Source organism: Neomonachus schauinslandi, chromosome 11 (assembly GCF_002201575.2).
Source record: "Neomonachus schauinslandi chromosome 11, ASM220157v2, whole genome shotgun sequence".
NCBI lineage: Eukaryota > Metazoa > Chordata > Mammalia > Carnivora > Phocidae > Neomonachus > Neomonachus schauinslandi.
This window is the reverse complement of record NC_058413.1, coordinates 90,611,005-90,627,332: the sequence shown is the minus strand read 5'-3', so window position 1 is coordinate 90,627,332 and position 16,328 is coordinate 90,611,005. Positions and strand designations below refer to the sequence as shown.

Here is a 16,328-nt window from a genome sequence, read left to right as displayed (position 1 = left end):
CTGCTTTCCTCCCGCCCAGCTCCCGGGGGACCCCGGCACTGGGGGGTGGAGAGAAGGACGAGGGAAGGAGGAGGGCACGCGGAGGCACGCACCGTACCCAGGCGCGCCGGCAGGAGAGCGGCACCGTGGCTGGGGCAGCGGGCAGAGGCTGTGGAGGGGCTTACGGCTCCCGGCCCGCGGGTCTCAGACCCAGGGGCTGGGCCCCGAGCCCCCCGCCCCGGTCCCTACTGGGTCGCGCCATGCTGCGCTACCTGCTCAAAACACTGCTGCAGATGAACTTGTTCGCGGACTCCCTGGCGGGGGACATCTCCAACTCCAGCGACCTGCTCTTCGGCTTCAACTCCTCGGTGGCGGCGCTCAACCACAGCCTGCTGCCCCCCGGCGATCCTTCTTTCAACGGTAAGACCCTGCCCAGTGAGGACGTCGGATCAAGGGATGGGGTAAGGTGGGAGGGCGTCATGGAGGGGGAGGCCAACGCGCTCCTGCCTCAAGATCTGGGACTAAGCGGAGCCTCCCAAGCGCCTGGCGGGAGGGGTGGGTGGGAACCAAGGGGTAATTTGGGGCTTGGAGCACCTGAGTCGGGGTATCGGCGGAAGATCCAGGGCTTGGGAGGAGATGACTGTTAAGTCCGTTGCTCTCCATCTGCCCAACCGACCCCAGCGGCCACCCCAAGTGAGGAGAACCGTGGCTGGTGATGGGCAAGTACCGAGCTAAGAGAGGCCGGGACCCACGGCAGGGAGGGCAGAAGAGGGCACGCCGTCGCCGGCGGGCCTGGGCCAAGCCGCGCCACCTGGTGACCCACCCAGCTAGCAGGTTTTTCTTCGGGACCCTAAGTTTTCCAAGAACTCACTTAGGACTTGGGTGAGGAAGCTAAAATGTTGAAGCTAAAAAAGTGTTTGCTACAGAGGGCGACAGAAGCGGAGAGCGGTTTAGGGAACTTAGAAGTTTGCCCCTCAAGGTGGAACTCACAGCCGGCCCACCCGGCAGGACTGCGGCGGGCGGGCTGCGCGGGCGGCGAGGTCGTTACCGCTAATTACGGTGATTAATAAATCACTGAGACAGCGCGCTCTCCCCTAGCGCTGCGGGGAGGCGGCCAGAGCGGAGTCTGGGGAGAGGCCCGATCGCGCCCCCTGCCGGCCCCGTCGGGAATTCCCGCTTTCCCGGACACCTTTGCCCAGGATTTCCCCTCTGGTTCCTCCACAGTCCCCATCCCTTGACATCCACCCACTCGAATCTAGGGGCAGCACGGTCCTAGAAACTCGAAGATGACGAAAAAGCAGACCTGGGCAGTGTGCATGTGTTTGTGTGTGGGGTACTCCAGGTGCTGAGGGAGGAGCCCCAGAGCTTCATTAGCATGATCATTAGCTATTCATTAGCTGCTGTCGGGAGCATCTCCTGAGACGGGGAATGACAGGGAAGAAATTCCAGGGAAAGGGCGCCGGCAGCTGTGTCTACAGGAATTAGGGGGAAAGGGCCGACCAGAAGGGTGTGGTATGTACGAGGGAGCAGGGACGAAGAAGGTGGGAAATGAGCTGGAATTCTCCAAGTTCCTGGCCCCCCTTCAGTTTCCCAGGAGGTTAAGGATAGAAGAACCCTTCTCACAGATGGCGCAGACACACCCCTGTACCCCCAGCGTTCTAACAGTGTTGTCACCTTACACTGTCTCGTTTACACTTGAAGACGTAAGGAGGTCTGTAGGGAAGTTACTGATGGCCACATTTTGCAACTGAGGAAACAAATTCAGAGAAGCTGAAAAGTACTCCAGTGGTCACAAAAGCAACACAAAGCTTAGCGATAACAAACCTATTTCCATTACACCCTCAGGTTATGCGATTGGGCAGAAAGGAATATTGGGGCCTGATAGAATCTGATAAGGTCCAGTGGGCTAGGGAGGAAGAGCCCCTAAGTAATCAGAGAATTACCATATTTATTGAGCCTTCCCCCAAGTGCTTTACATACATAATGGTCTTGTGACAGCCTTATCACTGCTCCCATATTTCAAACAAACTGAGACTCAGAGAAGCTCCATAATTTGCCCAAGTTCGTAGAGCTAGGAAGTGTCAAATCTGAGATCCCAGCCCTACTTGGTTCCAGGACAATCCCTGAGCTCTTAGTTGCTCTACCATGGCATGGGGCTCTGCCTAAACTGGGACTGGGATAGGATGCCAGAGAAGAGACGGCTGAGAAGCAGAGATTTCCATTTGGAAGGAAGGAAATCGAGAAAATTACTCCCTTCCCTAAGTGGGAGGGAAACTGATCTTGTCCTAGCCAGTTAAATAAACTCTCCCCAGGACAATGTCAGCATGGGGCGACCCTTTCCAGCTTTGTCTCCATAGGAACTTCTAAGAGTAGGGGTGGGGACATGAAGCCCAATCCCACACCGAGGCTGGGAGCTTAAAGTCCCGGTGGATTTTGGAACTGAGTGGGAGGGGGCGCTGGTGGGGGAAGGGTAAAGTAGAGAACAGAAGCAGCGGTAGTCCTGGTTAGTTGAGGACACCAAATTAGATGAGGCAGCAGCGGTGCCTACTGGCCGCCACTGGGTTACAAATCCACTTTTGACAAAGTTGGGAGTATCTGGCCTAATGCGCTTCAGGATCCTGGATCCCAAAGCAACTGCAGAAGATGAAGCCAGCAGGAGTCTGTAGGCCAAGTGAGAGGCAGGAACAGAAAATGCAGGTGAACCGATCGGATGAAACAAAGGAAGGAGAGGAATCCCCTTCCTAGTTAGCATTCTTAGCCTTTCTCCACTACATCAACCTGGAGAAGAATCTGTTGAAAACTCTGCACCTCTTAGAAAAGGAATGTTATTCACATTTCACTACCATTTTCATTCAATTCCCATGACTTCACAGGTTCCTCCAAGCATGATTGTCTGGGGAGTCAGTAAGAGGGGCACCTAGTTGGCTCAGTTGGCAGAGCATGCAACTCTTGATCTCTGGGTCATGAGTTCGAGTCCACAGTTGAACACAGAGTTTACTTAATAAAAATAAAAATAAAAAAGACAAAGAAGGGCTCTATGTCCATTCATGGACTCCAGGTTAAGAACCTCTCCTAGTCCCAGACTCCAGTCAGATCACTCTCGTTTTACCTTTTCTAAGACACTCTAGGCTGGCCCACGTTCTCCATTTTTCGGGCCCACCACCATGCAGAGGCCAAGGACCACGTGTTGGCTCTGGTGCACCCCTTCAGGGAGCAAGGACAATCTGCAAACCAGCCGGTGTGGGACATTGAATACCCGTGGACTAGAGGGGTGGTCTACTTGCCCAGACAAGGCCCAGTCACTCTCCACTTAACCTTGGCCAGAGAGAAGGCTGGTGTCTTTAGGCAGCCTAGAGAGCCGGCCTAGGAGTTTGTGTCCTGATTCCTCTACTGATATGCCCATCTGTAGGCATATCCTTTCCAGCCGACGAACGTGGGGGCGTCTGCCCAGAGGACCCCTACAGGGGGAAGGGGGACAGGGTGGGCAGACAGCGTTGTTTTTCTCTCTGGATCCTGTCCCCTAATTTCCCGGTCGAAATGCTCTGTGCCAACCCCCCTGCCCTCAGCATCCAGGGTGGAGCCGGAGGACGCGATTCCGCGCATCGTGGAGCAGCCGCCAGATCTGCTGGTCTCCCGAGGCGAGCCGGCCACGCTGCCCTGCCGCGCCGAGGGCCGGCCGCGGCCTAACATCGAGTGGTACAAGAATGGGGCGCGAGTGGCCACTGCGCGCGAGGATCCGCGCGCGCACCGTCTGCTGCTGCCCAGCGGCGCCCTCTTCTTCCCGCGCATCGTGCACGGGCGCCGCGCGCGTCCCGACGAGGGTGTCTACACTTGCGTGGCGCGCAACTACCTGGGGGCAGCGGCTAGTAGAAATGCATCGCTGGAAGTGGCAGGTGAGAGTCGCATTGTCCTCTGGTTGCTTCCAACCAGAGGCGGGAGGGCACCAGGTAAGCCGATCCAGAACCAGCCCCAGTCTCAGCCCCTTCAGCATCTTCTTTTGGGACCGTGACCTTTGGTGTCTAACGTCCACGCCCTGGCCAGAGGAGGAAGTGGGCCTGGTATCTTTGCATCTGGGGAGGAGTGCAGGTCTGTGGTGATACACCCCTCTCCAAAACACTTCCCTTGTGTCCTAACCCAGTTATTCATCGGTTCCCCTGGTCACTCATTCTCCTTCTCTCTTTGTCTCTGTCCCTGTCTATCTCTCTCTCCAGTCCTCCGTGATGATTTTCGGCAGTCCCCTGGAAACGTGGTGGTGGCAGTGGGGGAGCCAGCGGTAATGGAATGCGTGCCCCCCCGTGGCCACCCAGAGCCTTCCGTGTCCTGGAAGAAGGACAGTGCAAGACTCAAGGAGGAGGAGGGAAGGATCACGGTGAGGCTGGTGCCATGGCTGGGGATCTGACGCGGGGGGCTGGGGGGTGGGCAGGACAAGGCCATCATGGTGGGCGGGGCCATAAGGTAGGGGGCTGAGCATGGAGAGTCAGCTATTAAGTGAGGGATAAGTTAAGGATGGATAGGATGGAGTTGGAATAAAATAGGTGGGGAGCAAGATGCCCCAGGAACTCATGGGAGGTAGGTTGGGCTGTGGGAGCAAGCACAGAGCTGAGCCCCCCACCCCCCCACTCCCTTGGGCAGATCATTTAAGGATTCCTTATCTGATAAGTGTGTCAACTTTCTTCACTGGTCTTCATTGGCTTACTGGGAGGATCAAATAAATAAATAAATATGCTTTGGTGGCTACAAAAGACCAAAGTTACCATTATTACTCTGCAGATTCGTGGAGGGAAGCTGATGATGTCACATACACTCAAGAGTGATGCAGGGATGTATGTGTGTGTGGCCTCCAACATGGCGGGAGAACGGGAGAGTGGGGCAGCTGAACTTGTGGTACTGGGTAGGCACAGGGAGTTTGGGGGTTACGGGGGTTACGGGGGTGTGCAGCCTGGGTAGTAAGAAGCTTTGTAGATCCCCTGACGATTCACTCACTCTGGCTCCATAGAGCGACCCTCATTCCTGCGTAGACCAGTGAATCAGGTGGTCCTGGCAGATGCCCCTGTGGATTTCGCATGTGAGGTGCAAGGGGATCCCCCACCCCGTCTACGCTGGCGCAAGGAGGATGGGGAACTGCCCACAGGCAGGTGAGAATCCCCCTCCTCCTGCCTGTAAGGAGACTCAACCAGCTCAAGAGCATACCCTGCCCTAGAAAACTGGAAGGCAGACACCGTCTCACTTGACGACACAGAGAAATCTGTCTCCCAGAGCCTGTGGCCCCTGCCCTATCTAGTCCCATCTCATTTTATGGGTCCGTGGATTCCAGCTTCGGTCCCTGTTGGGGCCTACCTTGTCTTTATGTACCTGATTCTGGTGTCTGTCTTGGGGGAGAGAGAAGGGGTCAGTAGCTGTGGCCAACCCAGCCTGGGGGTGGGGAGTGGAGCAGGTATGAGATCCGGAGTGACCACAGCCTTTGGATTGGGCGTGTGAGTGCCGACGACGAGGGGACCTACACCTGTGTGGCTGAGAACAGCGTGGGCCGCGCTGAAGCTTCTGGCTCCCTCAGTGTTCACGGTGAGGGCCCACCTGGGACTGCCAGAAGCAGGGACGAGATGAGGGAACGTGGAGGACGGGGTGAAGAGGAGAACGAGGGAGAAAGGACTGGGTGGGAGATATGGGTAGGCCACTTGAGAGTTTTTAGAAGGAGAGAAAGGAGGAGAAAGCTGAGCAGGCTTGAAACAAGAGTTGGCTATCTGCTCCTACTTAAGCCAAGCTTGGGCTTCTCTCTCTCCTGTTCCCTCCGTCTCCCTTCTGAGTGCCCTGACTCCCTGTTCCTTTATCCCCTCCCCCTTCCCAGTCCCACCCCAGCTGGTGACCCAGCCCCAGGACCAGATGGCAGCTCCTGGAGAGAGTGTGGCTTTCCAATGTGAGACCAAAGGAAACCCCCCACCTGCCATCTTCTGGCAAAAGGAGGGAAGTCAAGTAGGTGGCCAGCTCTGTGGGACTTCCCACAAGCTTCTCCTCTGGGTCTTAGCCTCCCTCCTTGTACATTCTGCAGACTTCTCTCTGTGGTCCCGTTTTACCTTTGGTCCTCCCAGAAACCCTTGCAGGTTATTTGGGAGGCTTAAATAAGATAATGAATATAAAAGGCCTGGAACGTATTGAACACTTTAAAAAGAAATGATGTTAATAATGCTTAGATGGAGAGGGGAGGGGGGTGGGAGGATGGGTTAGCCTGGTGGTGGGTATTGAGGAGGGCACGTTCTGCATGGAGCACTGGGTGTTATGCACAAACAATGAATCATGGAACACTTCATCTAAAACTAATGATGTAATGTATGGGGATTAACATAAGAATAAAAAAAATTAAAACTCAAAAAAAAAATGTTATTTAAAAAGAAACTGTCCTAAAAAAAAAAAAAATGCTTAGATGGGAAGAAACAGTCCTGTATGGTAATTCCCTGGAGAATCCTTCTATTTTATTTTATTTTATTTTTTTTTTTAAAACTGGAAGGATCGCTTCCAGATTTTTGATAATTTTTTTTAAGATTTTATTTATTTATTTGATGGAGAGAGACACAGCGAGAGAGGGAACACAAGCAGGGGGAGTGGGAGAGGGAGAAGCAGGCTCCCCGCGGAACAGGGAGCCCGATGTGGGACTAGATCCCAGGACCCTGGGATAATGACCTGAGCCGAAGGCAGTCGCTTAACCGACTGAGCCACCCAGGCGCCCAGAATCCTTCTATTTTAGGCAAGGCTGTCCTGAAGATGTGGCAAATCTAGTCGGTGCCTCCTCTCCCAGACACCTGGGGCCTGGGCTTTAATAAGCTGCTCTGGAAAGTGTGCTGTTCCAAAGCTGCTCAGGGTACAGCACTACTCGCTCATCTACTTACAAGGGGCTTCCACCAGGGGGCGCTCACAGTCACCCACCTTGGCAAACTGATTCCTCAATTGAGAACCAGAAGGAACATTCACTGAGGTTACACAACATGAGTACCAACCACTAGGGGAAGGGTGGGAATTTTGCTACTAGGAAACAGGGTCAGTATAATAAAATAAGTCTGACTAATCCCACCCCACTGGAAAACCAGTTCTCCCACTACCTCATTTCCAAATCCACAGCCACAATTTTCCAACATCTTCTCTAGCATCTGGGATTGCTGTATTTTAACTAGATTCTTAAATGAATAGAAACGCTGATGGTAGTAGAGGGTAGTAGAGGGTAGTAGGTATCCATCAGGGGATCAACCACGTGCCATTTACCTGTGACCCTAACCTCTTTCCCTACCTTCCGTGTATCTAGGTAACATAGAGCCAGAAAAAAGGGGAAGATATTTAACCTTTATCACGTAATGTGTTAAAAGATCCTCACGATTACTCATTTGATCCTCGTAACTATCCCCTAAGAGTCAAATTTGGGGAAATGTGGGCTCAGGAAGGTTAAAGAGCTTGCTCAGAGTTTCCTAACTTGTAAGTCACAAAGCTGGGAAGTTCACCCCAAAATCATCTAATAAAATTTCCACATTTTTGTGAGTAGATCTCACTGGTTGGCCCAAGGTCATATAACTAGCTGGTGGGGACAGAGTTGGAGCTAGAACCTTAGGAATTCTCTGAATTCTGGGGTTGATGGGAATAGGGATCTTTCTCTCTGTCAGCTGCCTGCTCATTCCCTACCCTGGTTCTTTGCTCTGTCCCCAGGTTCTGCTTTTCCCCAGTCAGCCATTTCAGCCCAAGGGGCGCTTCTCAGTCTCTCCCAGAGGCCAGCTCAACATAACTGATGTGCAGAGCGGGGATGCTGGTTACTACGTGTGTCAGGCTGTTAGTGTGGCCGGCAGCATCCTGGCCAAGGCCCTTTTGGAGGTAAAAAGAGGTAGGTGCTCATGCAGATAGGCCTGGACTTATGGCCTGAAAGGAAGTGATGGCTTAAAGATACCTGTTTTTCTTGGATTCTATATAATATGTCTGCAAGGGGAGGGGCGTGTTCCTGAGACATGGCCTTGAAGTTTGGAAATCAGCCACAGCAACCACTAATAGGTGGCTGGTCCCAGGCAGAGACTACAGATGGTTATCGAAGCCCCTCCAGTCTCCAGGGGGAGGACAAGTGAAGGAGCAGAGAAGGAAGACAAGGGGCTGGTGGCCTGAACCCGGGATCCTCTCCTGAGGTGCCCAAGTTCTTCCTCTCTCAGCCTCCTCCTTGGATGGGCTGCCTCCCATCATCCTCCAGGGACCAGCCAATCAGACGCTGGCACTTGGCTCCTCTGTATGGCTGCCATGCAGAGTGACTGGGAACCCTCAACCTAGCGTCCAATGGAAGAAGGATGGGCAGTGGCTGCAGGGGGATGACCTCCAGCTCAGCCTCATGGCCAACGGTACCCTGTACATCGCCAGTGTGCAGGTGAGTCTCCCCCCTGGGACCCGAGTAACAGAACGGCCACACGGTCCACGTGCCCACCTCTCGTAAGTACCCGCTGGGACTAGCTCCAGTTCTACTCCTCTGCTCTCTGAGACCACCGAAAGTGGACCACGGCTTCCCCAGCCTCTGAACACCCACCTCCACCCCCTCACCCTACCTGCTCCATCCCCAGTTTGCCAGCCCTCTACCTTCTCCTACAGGAGATGGACATGGGTTTCTACAGCTGTGTGGCCAAGAGTTCCACAGGGGAGGCCACATGGAGTAGCTGGCTTAGGACGCGGGGTGAGTTTTGCCTCTGTCCCCTTGCTTTGCCAACACCTCCATCCAAACCTGCTTCGAAAGTAGTCAGTACCTCCCCGAGCCCCAGCACTGATTAAGCTTCCAAATGTCACGGCCACGGTGGTGGGGAGGAGAAGGACGGAAGTGGTGCCCTTGGGAGGCAGATGTGAGTAGGGGTTAGTTCACTCCGTCCCCCTCTCCACTGTCACCCCTATCACAGCTCCTTAGCTTCTCTGGGAAGGGGGCAGGTTACATGGGGGGCCGTCCTTTTCCCATCCTTCTACTTAAAGATTATCTCCTCACTGCAGAAGATTGGGGAGGATCACCAGAGCCGCCTACAGAACCCAGTAGCCCTCCAGGGCCTCCCTCTCAGCCAGTGGTCACTGAGATCACCAAGAACAGCATTACTCTGACCTGGAAACCCAACCCGCAGGCGGGGGCCACAGTCACCTCTTATGTGATAGAGGCCTTCAGGTACGGAGAAAGTTTTACATGCAAACCTGGAAAGTCAAAAGAAGGGGATCTTATGTTCTCAGGGTCTTTGCTATGGTGCGGAGAGTTCTGCCAGTTCCCTCTCCCAAGGGGAGGAGAATGGACGAGAGGGAGTAGACAAGTGGGGGGTCCCTGGCTCAGACAACTCTGTCACCCCATTCCCGTTGCAGTCAAACAGTTGGTAACACCTGGCGGACAGTGGCAGATGGCGTGCGGCTGGAGACACACGTGGTCGGTGGTCTGCAGCCCGGCACCACCTATCTGTTCCTGGTGCGCGCTGTGGGAGCCTGGGGCCTCAGTGAGCCCAGCCCCGTCTCTGAGCCTGTGCGCACCCAGGGTGAGTAAGGTCAGAGTCCCTGGCTCGGGGATATGACACGAAACACTGCAGAGTGCCCCCCTCCAAACTATGGCAGCATAGCAGCTCTTTTCTGCTGTGCCCGGCCTCTCCTGGTAGCCCGGTCTGGAAGAGGTCACGCCTCCCTCTCGTGGAGGAGACAAAAGAAGAGGGGAGAGAGGGAAATCCAGTCATCTTGGTAGCCCCTCACTTCTGAGCCTTTTACCCACAGATAATGTAGCTTATTAGGACTAGAAGGGACCTTGGAGGGTTCATCTTCATGTTAGAGATGAGGAACTGAGGTCTCTAAAGTGCAGAGAGTAGATTCCTATTAGCTGGACACCCAGGCCCACCTCTGGAAGCTCTTCCCCTGACCAGCCTCCTCCTGATCCTGGGGTGTGTTCTGGAGTACTAAGTAGTGCAGTCTGTGGGAGCAGCACAAGGTAGGATACAGGCACACTTTCAGTCTGACTCCTTGTCCCTGGTGGCCCCGGCTGAGTGGGCTCTTTGGTCAATAGACAGCAACCCATCCAGGCCAGTGGAGGACCCCTGGAGAGGCCAGCGGGGGCTGGCTGAAGTGGCTGTGCACATGCAGGAGCCCATAGTCCTTGGGCCCCGGAGCTTGCAGGTGTCCTGGACTGTGAGTGTGGCATAGGGATGCGGTTAAGGGCAGGGATGATGATGGGGGCAATAGGGACCTCCAGGAATGGGTACGGGAGAGTGGGAGGTGAGTGGCTGGGGAAGACCGGGTGATTGGAGGTGGAGCAGAGCCCGGAGGACTTGTGTGGTCCCTGGCTCTCCTTCTGGTATGCTTTGTCCTGTCTCCTACAGGTAGATGGCCCAGTCCAGCTGGTGCAAGGTTTCCGGGTGTCTTGGAGGGTAGCAGGTCCTGATGGGGGAAGCTGGACAGTACTGGACCTACAGTCCCCAAGCCAGCAAAGTACTGTGCTAAGAGGACTCCCGCCAGGGACCCAAATTCAGATCAAGGTGCAAGCCCAAGGCCAGGAGGGGCTGGGGGCTGAAAGTCCCTTTGTGACCAGGAGCATTCCTGAGGAAGGTAAGAAGGTGGTGCACAGAGCCCATGAATGAACAACAGGAAAGAGGGAGTGGGGGAAGATAGAAATTTGCAGGGGAAGAGCAAGGGGAGTTGTGGGAAGAAGGGATACCTGATATCTCAGTTCCCAAGATGATACCTGGGAGGGGGAAGGTTGGGGCAGGAGGGGTAGCTGGCAGTGACTGTCTTTCTCACCATGCTCCTCTCGGGGGCCCAGCCCCCAGTGGTCCCCCCCAGGGAGTGACAGTGGCCTTGGGGGGTGAAGGCAACAACAGTGTCACGGTGTCCTGGGAACCTCCGCTCCCTTCCCAGCAAAATGGGGTCATCAAGGAATACCAGGTACAGGGTTTAAGAAGGGACTGGGTGGCAGGGGGAGCTAGGGGCTAGGATTAGGGAGGAGGGAACCTAGAATGACCTCGGGGCTGGAGATGAGGTTGGGGGAGAGGAGAGAGGTTTCAGAGTGTTTCCCTCCGGGCTGAATGATCCCTGGCTAAGCCCCCTCTACTGTTCAGAGCTTCGAGTTTCCACGTGAGGCCAGGATCCCATTTCAGACTCTCTAAACCCGGGTCTCGGCCTCCCCAGATCTGGTGCCTGGGCAATGAGAGCCGCTTCCACCTCAACCGGTCCGCGGCAGGCTGGGCACGCTCCGCGGTGCTCCGGGGACTGCTGCCCGGTCTTCTCTACCGGACCCAGGTCGCGGCGGCCACCAGCGCTGGAGTGGGCGTGGCCAGTGTCCCGGTGTCTGTGCAGCTGCGTGGGTCCGGGGGGGGGGGGGGCGGGGGGGGCTGGGGAATTGGAGGGGGGTGGGTCCTGGAGTGGGGGTGCCTACGGGGTCAGGGATGGCCCCTCTTCCTCGCTGCCGGGTTTCCAGGCCCCTGGTCCCCTCACCTCTCTGACCCCCACAGCTTCCCCGCCGCAATCGGAGCCTGGGCTCGAGGTGGGCCCGGGGCTGGCGGAGCGGCTGGCGAGGGTGCTGCGGGAGCCGGCCTTCCTCGCGGGCAGTGGCGCCGCCTGCGGGGCGCTGCTGCTCGGGCTCTGCGCCGTCCTCTACCGGCGCCGGAGGCAGCGCAAGGAGCTCAGTCACTACACGGGTGAGCGGGGCCTGAGGGGCGGCGCGGCTGACCGGCGCACTTGGGCCTTGGGGAGACGGAAGGGAGGGCCTTGGAGTGGGCGGAGCCTGGAGATCCCGCCCCTCGGGGAGGGAGGCGGGCCGGACGGAGAGCGGGACGGGAGGGCCTCACCGCTCGGAGGGTGGGGGCGGGGTCAGAAGGGAGGGGTGGTGCCCCCCCCAGCTCCCCCACTCCCCCACCTCCCTCCCCGAGCATCGCTCCTTCGAGAGGGACGCGCGGTGGGCACCGTCGGGCAGGGAGCGGACGGGACTGGGGTTAACTGGCGGGGCCCGGAGGCGCGGGACCTGAGTCTGGGGAGACGGGTAAAATCTTCCCCTAAGATGCCTCGAGAGGAGAGCGGGCTTAGTCAGTCTCAGTATAGAAGGGGCAATTCTGGAGGGGGGCGGGGCCTGGCAGGAGGGGGCGTGGTCAGGATCCGGGGCGTTAACTTGTGAGGCGGGGTCTGGGTGGAAAGGCGGGGCCCGCTGAAAAGAGCCGACTAGATTTCTGCTACTCCCTGGTGAGGGGCGTGTCTGGAGAGATTCTGAGGTCTCTTAGATCAGGGGTTCCCAACCTTGGCTACACATGGGGAACTTTTAGAAAAATACTGATGCTTGAGTCCCACTCCTAGAAATTCTGGTGAAATCGGTCCAGGGTACAGGCTGAGTGGTGCAATTGGGACCGCGGCCAAGAAGGGGACAAGAATGTGGGTATTTCTGACCCTTTCTCCATTTACCCTCTTCTTTCTCCCATGGATTCCTTTTTGGAAGCCTCCTTTGCCTACACACCTGCAGGTAAGCTCTCTCTGCTCCAGTGGGGTTCAGACCCCAAGTATGGGCCCTTCTCTCACTCAGTCTCCCCCTCATCTTCCCAGTGTCCTTCCCACACTCAGAGGGCCTCTCTGGAGCCAGTTCCAGGTAATCCTCTTAATCTATCTCCCAAGGATAATCCCCCCCATCAAGAGACCATTCTCCTTCCTCCCCAGGCCTCACTGCCACTGACTGTCTCCCACCTGCCACCCCCAAATTCACCATTACTGTCCTACAATTCCTGTTTACCCTTAAATTTGCTGGGCTGTTCAGGCTCTGGGTCCCCAGCGTTCACGTGCTTTCCCTCAGGCCACCCATGGGCCTTGGCCCCGCCCCCTACCCTTGGCTAGCAGACTCGTGGCCCCACCCATCTCGAAGCCCCTCAGCCCAGGAGCCCCGGGGGAGCTGCTGCCCCAGCAATCCTGACCCAGACGACAGATATTACAATGGTGAGGAGTTCTAATTCCCTCAGGGGCACACCTGGCCCCCAACACCCTTCTCTCCTCTCCACCTCCTGGGGCAAACTGAAGGGAGCCGAGGATTGTCAGTCTTCCTGAGGTTGGTCAGTCCTTGGGGAGGATATGAGTTGGGGGAGCTTCTCTCATGCCTAACCTTTACCCTGGTTTGGGAAGTAAGGTTTGGGTGGGGGAAGAAGTTGATCCGGTGGGATCTCCTTTTGCCCTCCATTCTCCTGTTGTCCGCTATTTCTCTGTCTCTGCTCCCTGCCCCTTGCCTCCCCCCCTGGCCTCCCTCTTTCTCCTCCTCAGAAGCAGGGATCTCCCTGTACCTGGCTCAGACCGCCCGGGGCACTGCCGCCCCTACCGAGGGTCCTGTCTACAGCACCATTGACCCAGCTGGGGAGGAGCTGCAGACCTTCCATGGGGGTTTCCCCCCAAATCCCTCAGGGGATCCAGGCACCTGGAGCCAGTATGCTCCTCCAGAATGGAGCCAGGGGGACAGTGGTATGACTTAGTCCCTAACACCCCCATTTTAGCTCTGAGCAGAGTATCCCCAAAGAATATCCTCTACCCTTCCCCTCTGGGACCCAGCCCAGCACTTGCTTCTGACATTTCTCATCTGCCTCTTATCTCCGTGTGTCCACGTCCCACCCTTCTCAGGAGCCAGGGGAGGCAAAGTAAAGCTTCTGGGAAAACCTGTTCAGATGCCCTCTCTCAACTGGCCAGAAGCCCTGCCCCCACCTCCCCCTTCCTGTGAACTGAGCTGCCTAGAGGGGCCGGAGGAGGACCTGGAGGGCGGGTAAGGATGTGCCCTGTTGCAGATGCCCTAAACAGATGGGACTAGTAGGGGGAGGGCAGAGATGCTGGGAGAGGGCAACCAGAAGGCTAAGTGGAAGCTGCTCAGTCATGGCTACTCTCCTTCCTCTTTGTCCCCAGCTCAGAGCCAGAAGAGTGGTGCCCACCAATGCCTGAGAGGAGCCATCTGGCCGAGCCCAGCTCCAGGGGAGGCTGCTTGGTCCCTCCATCCCAAGGGGAAGCCCCCTCTCCCACATCTTCCTATGGACAGCAGTCCACAGCCACTCTTACCCCCTCACCTCCTGACCCTCCCCAGCCCCCCACTGACATTCCCCATCTCCACCAGATGCCCAGGTAGGGAGGTATATAGTGCCTTGCACATTATAGGCCCTGGGTGCATATCTATTCTGCGGATGGTTGGATGGATGGATGGATGGATGGATGGATGGATGGATGGATGGATCTGGGGTACAAAAAGTCTCATGACCGTGTCAGAGTGGAAGTGTGACTCCGGAAGGAACGTGATGGCGGACAAGGTCTCTCACTCCCTTCAGACTGTTTCTCCATTGGAGTGGCTCTGCAAGCTTCTTGGGGCATTTCAAAAACATGGCTCTCCTCATACTTCACTAGCCTGGGAGCCCTGTGGGGGACAGCCTGTGCCTTATTCATCGGAGTACCTAGCACAGGGCCTGGCACATAGTGGGCACTTAGAGTTTCTTGAGTGAACACACGCTGAGGCCTCATGTCATTGCAGGAGGATGCCCCTTGGGCCAAGTTCCCCTCTCAGTGTGTCCCAGCCCACTCTGAGTAGCCACGAAGGGAGGCCTGCTGGCCCGGGTGCTGGCCCCAGCCCTGTCCCCGGTGCTGCCGGCAGTGCCCCCGGTGAGTCTGCAGAACGCTCAGCCTGCCCCTACCTCCCCATACCGCCCCCCCAGCCTTGTTTCCTCTTCACCCTCGAGCCCCTTGCCTGATCCTCTCTCTTACCCACTCTTCTCCCCGTCTGCTGATGGGACAGGGAGAACCTGGCAGCTGCCTGGGGAGATGGCTCCTCCACTTCAAGGGCCCCGCGCCCGAATCCGGAAACCCAAGGCTGTTCCCTACCGTCGGGAGCACAGTCCTGGCGGTGAGGGTGCCCTGGGCCATGAGAGATGGTGACAGTGGGGGGAATAGGCAGGAAACCAAGGGTGAGCTCTGGGGGCTGGAGAAGGGAGCAGGTGAACCCAAATCTTGGGCCATTCAGTCACAGCCTCCTGGTGCCAGGGAGTAGGATCGGGAGAAAGATCGGGATCAGGAGGGGTGGGAGACTCTGCTGAAAACAGGTCTCTCCCCAGACTTGCCCCCACCACCCTTGCCGCCACCAGAGGAAGAGACGAGCTGGGCCTTAGGGCTGAGAGCAGTAGGCAGCATGTCCTCCTTGGAACGGGAGCGGGAACGCAGTGGGGAGAGGAGAATGGTGCAGGCTGGGCCCCTGGGGGCCCAGCGGGGTCCCCACCTGGATGGTAAGGAGGGCCAGGGCAGGCCAGAGGCTCACTGCCACACAAGAAGGTGGCACTGGAGGCTGATAGTATAGTATAGACCGTGCCATCGAAGGACTCTGAAGTTTTCAACCCAGCTCACACCTCACCCTCAGTTGGGTTCATGCATTTGATCCAAACCTACACTTTTCTCTGTAGCTCTCTCTGGGAAAAATCCCCTGAAGTTCCCCAGTTGTAGAATTTCCCAGGACTGAAGCCCAAATGAGAGAAGAGTGGGGCTGGGTGTTCTGTCTCTCCTTTCCCAGGGCTCTTTCTGTCTGGGAGTTCCCGGTGGGTTTCGGAGCACCTGTTATGTCCAGGCCATGTGCTGGGTCAGTCTGTTTTCCCTCAGCCCCCAGGATGGCCCGAGCCCCGTGCCTGCCCTCAACTCTTCCTCTAAAGCTGGGATTGAGGCCGAGGTGGCCCACTGGGCAAACGGTGACGTTCTGTTCTCTGCCTGGTTGCCCTTCTCTGTTGTGCTGCAGAGGAGACCTTGCCCCCCTACAGCCGACCAAGCTTTCTGTCCCGGAGCCAGGCCACCAGCACCTGCTCCACAGCGGGCAGCAACTCTTCCAGAGGCTCCAGCAGCTCTCGAGGCTCCCGGGGCCCTGCACGGAGCCGGAGCCGGAGCCGGAGCCAAAGGCCAGGACAGAAACGTGGAGAGGTGGGGGCTAGGGCATGCAAACAAGGGGAGTAGAAAGCTAGGAGGGCTGAGCCAAGGAGCGCTGAAAACAGGAGGGAGAGAAGGGCTTTCTGAGCTCTGAGCAAAAGGAGGGGACCCAGGGAGTGAGGGGGGAGGGAGGAATCCTGGAGAACAGGTGACAAAGGGTGAAGACAAGGTCATAGGTAGAGGAGCCTGGGCTCCCCAGAGGAGAGTGGGTTCAGGAGAAGGGCTGAGGAAGAGAAGAGGCATGGCGCCTCCTATGGCCCGCTTGCCCTGGCCTGGGGCCTTGCAAACCAGCCTCTTTCTCTCTCTAGGAACCAAGATGACCCTTGAGGAGGATATCAGGAATTCCATGGGGAAGGGCTTGTCCCGGGGCTGGGAGCTCTGGATGGGAACCCCTCCTCCTGGTTAATGGGGGTGAGCAGAGAGGAGCGGGGGAG

The 16,328-nt window shown here is 56.9% G+C and overlaps 1 protein-coding gene across 1 annotated transcript; it reads left to right on the top strand.

Annotated features, from left to right (window-relative positions):
- Nucleotides 1–239: 239 nt before the first annotated feature.
- ROBO3 (roundabout guidance receptor 3) lies at nucleotides 240–16,214 on the top strand. The gene is made up of 28 exons (XM_021696226.1): nucleotides 240–399; nucleotides 3,546–3,872; nucleotides 4,191–4,348; nucleotides 4,750–4,870; nucleotides 4,976–5,114; nucleotides 5,414–5,541; nucleotides 5,825–5,949; nucleotides 7,666–7,837; nucleotides 8,154–8,362; nucleotides 8,581–8,662; nucleotides 8,968–9,133; nucleotides 9,322–9,488; nucleotides 10,004–10,125; nucleotides 10,317–10,542; nucleotides 10,757–10,878; nucleotides 11,122–11,293; nucleotides 11,445–11,630; nucleotides 12,419–12,442; nucleotides 12,523–12,565; nucleotides 12,767–12,906; nucleotides 13,225–13,419; nucleotides 13,576–13,714; nucleotides 13,852–14,064; nucleotides 14,465–14,592; nucleotides 14,726–14,833; nucleotides 15,042–15,209; nucleotides 15,710–15,888; nucleotides 16,203–16,214. Exons 1-28 carry the CDS (start codon nucleotides 240–242, stop codon nucleotides 16,212–16,214), a joined length of 4,131 nt encoding a protein of 1,376 aa, XP_021551901.1.
- Nucleotides 16,215–16,328: the final 114 nt, after the last annotated feature.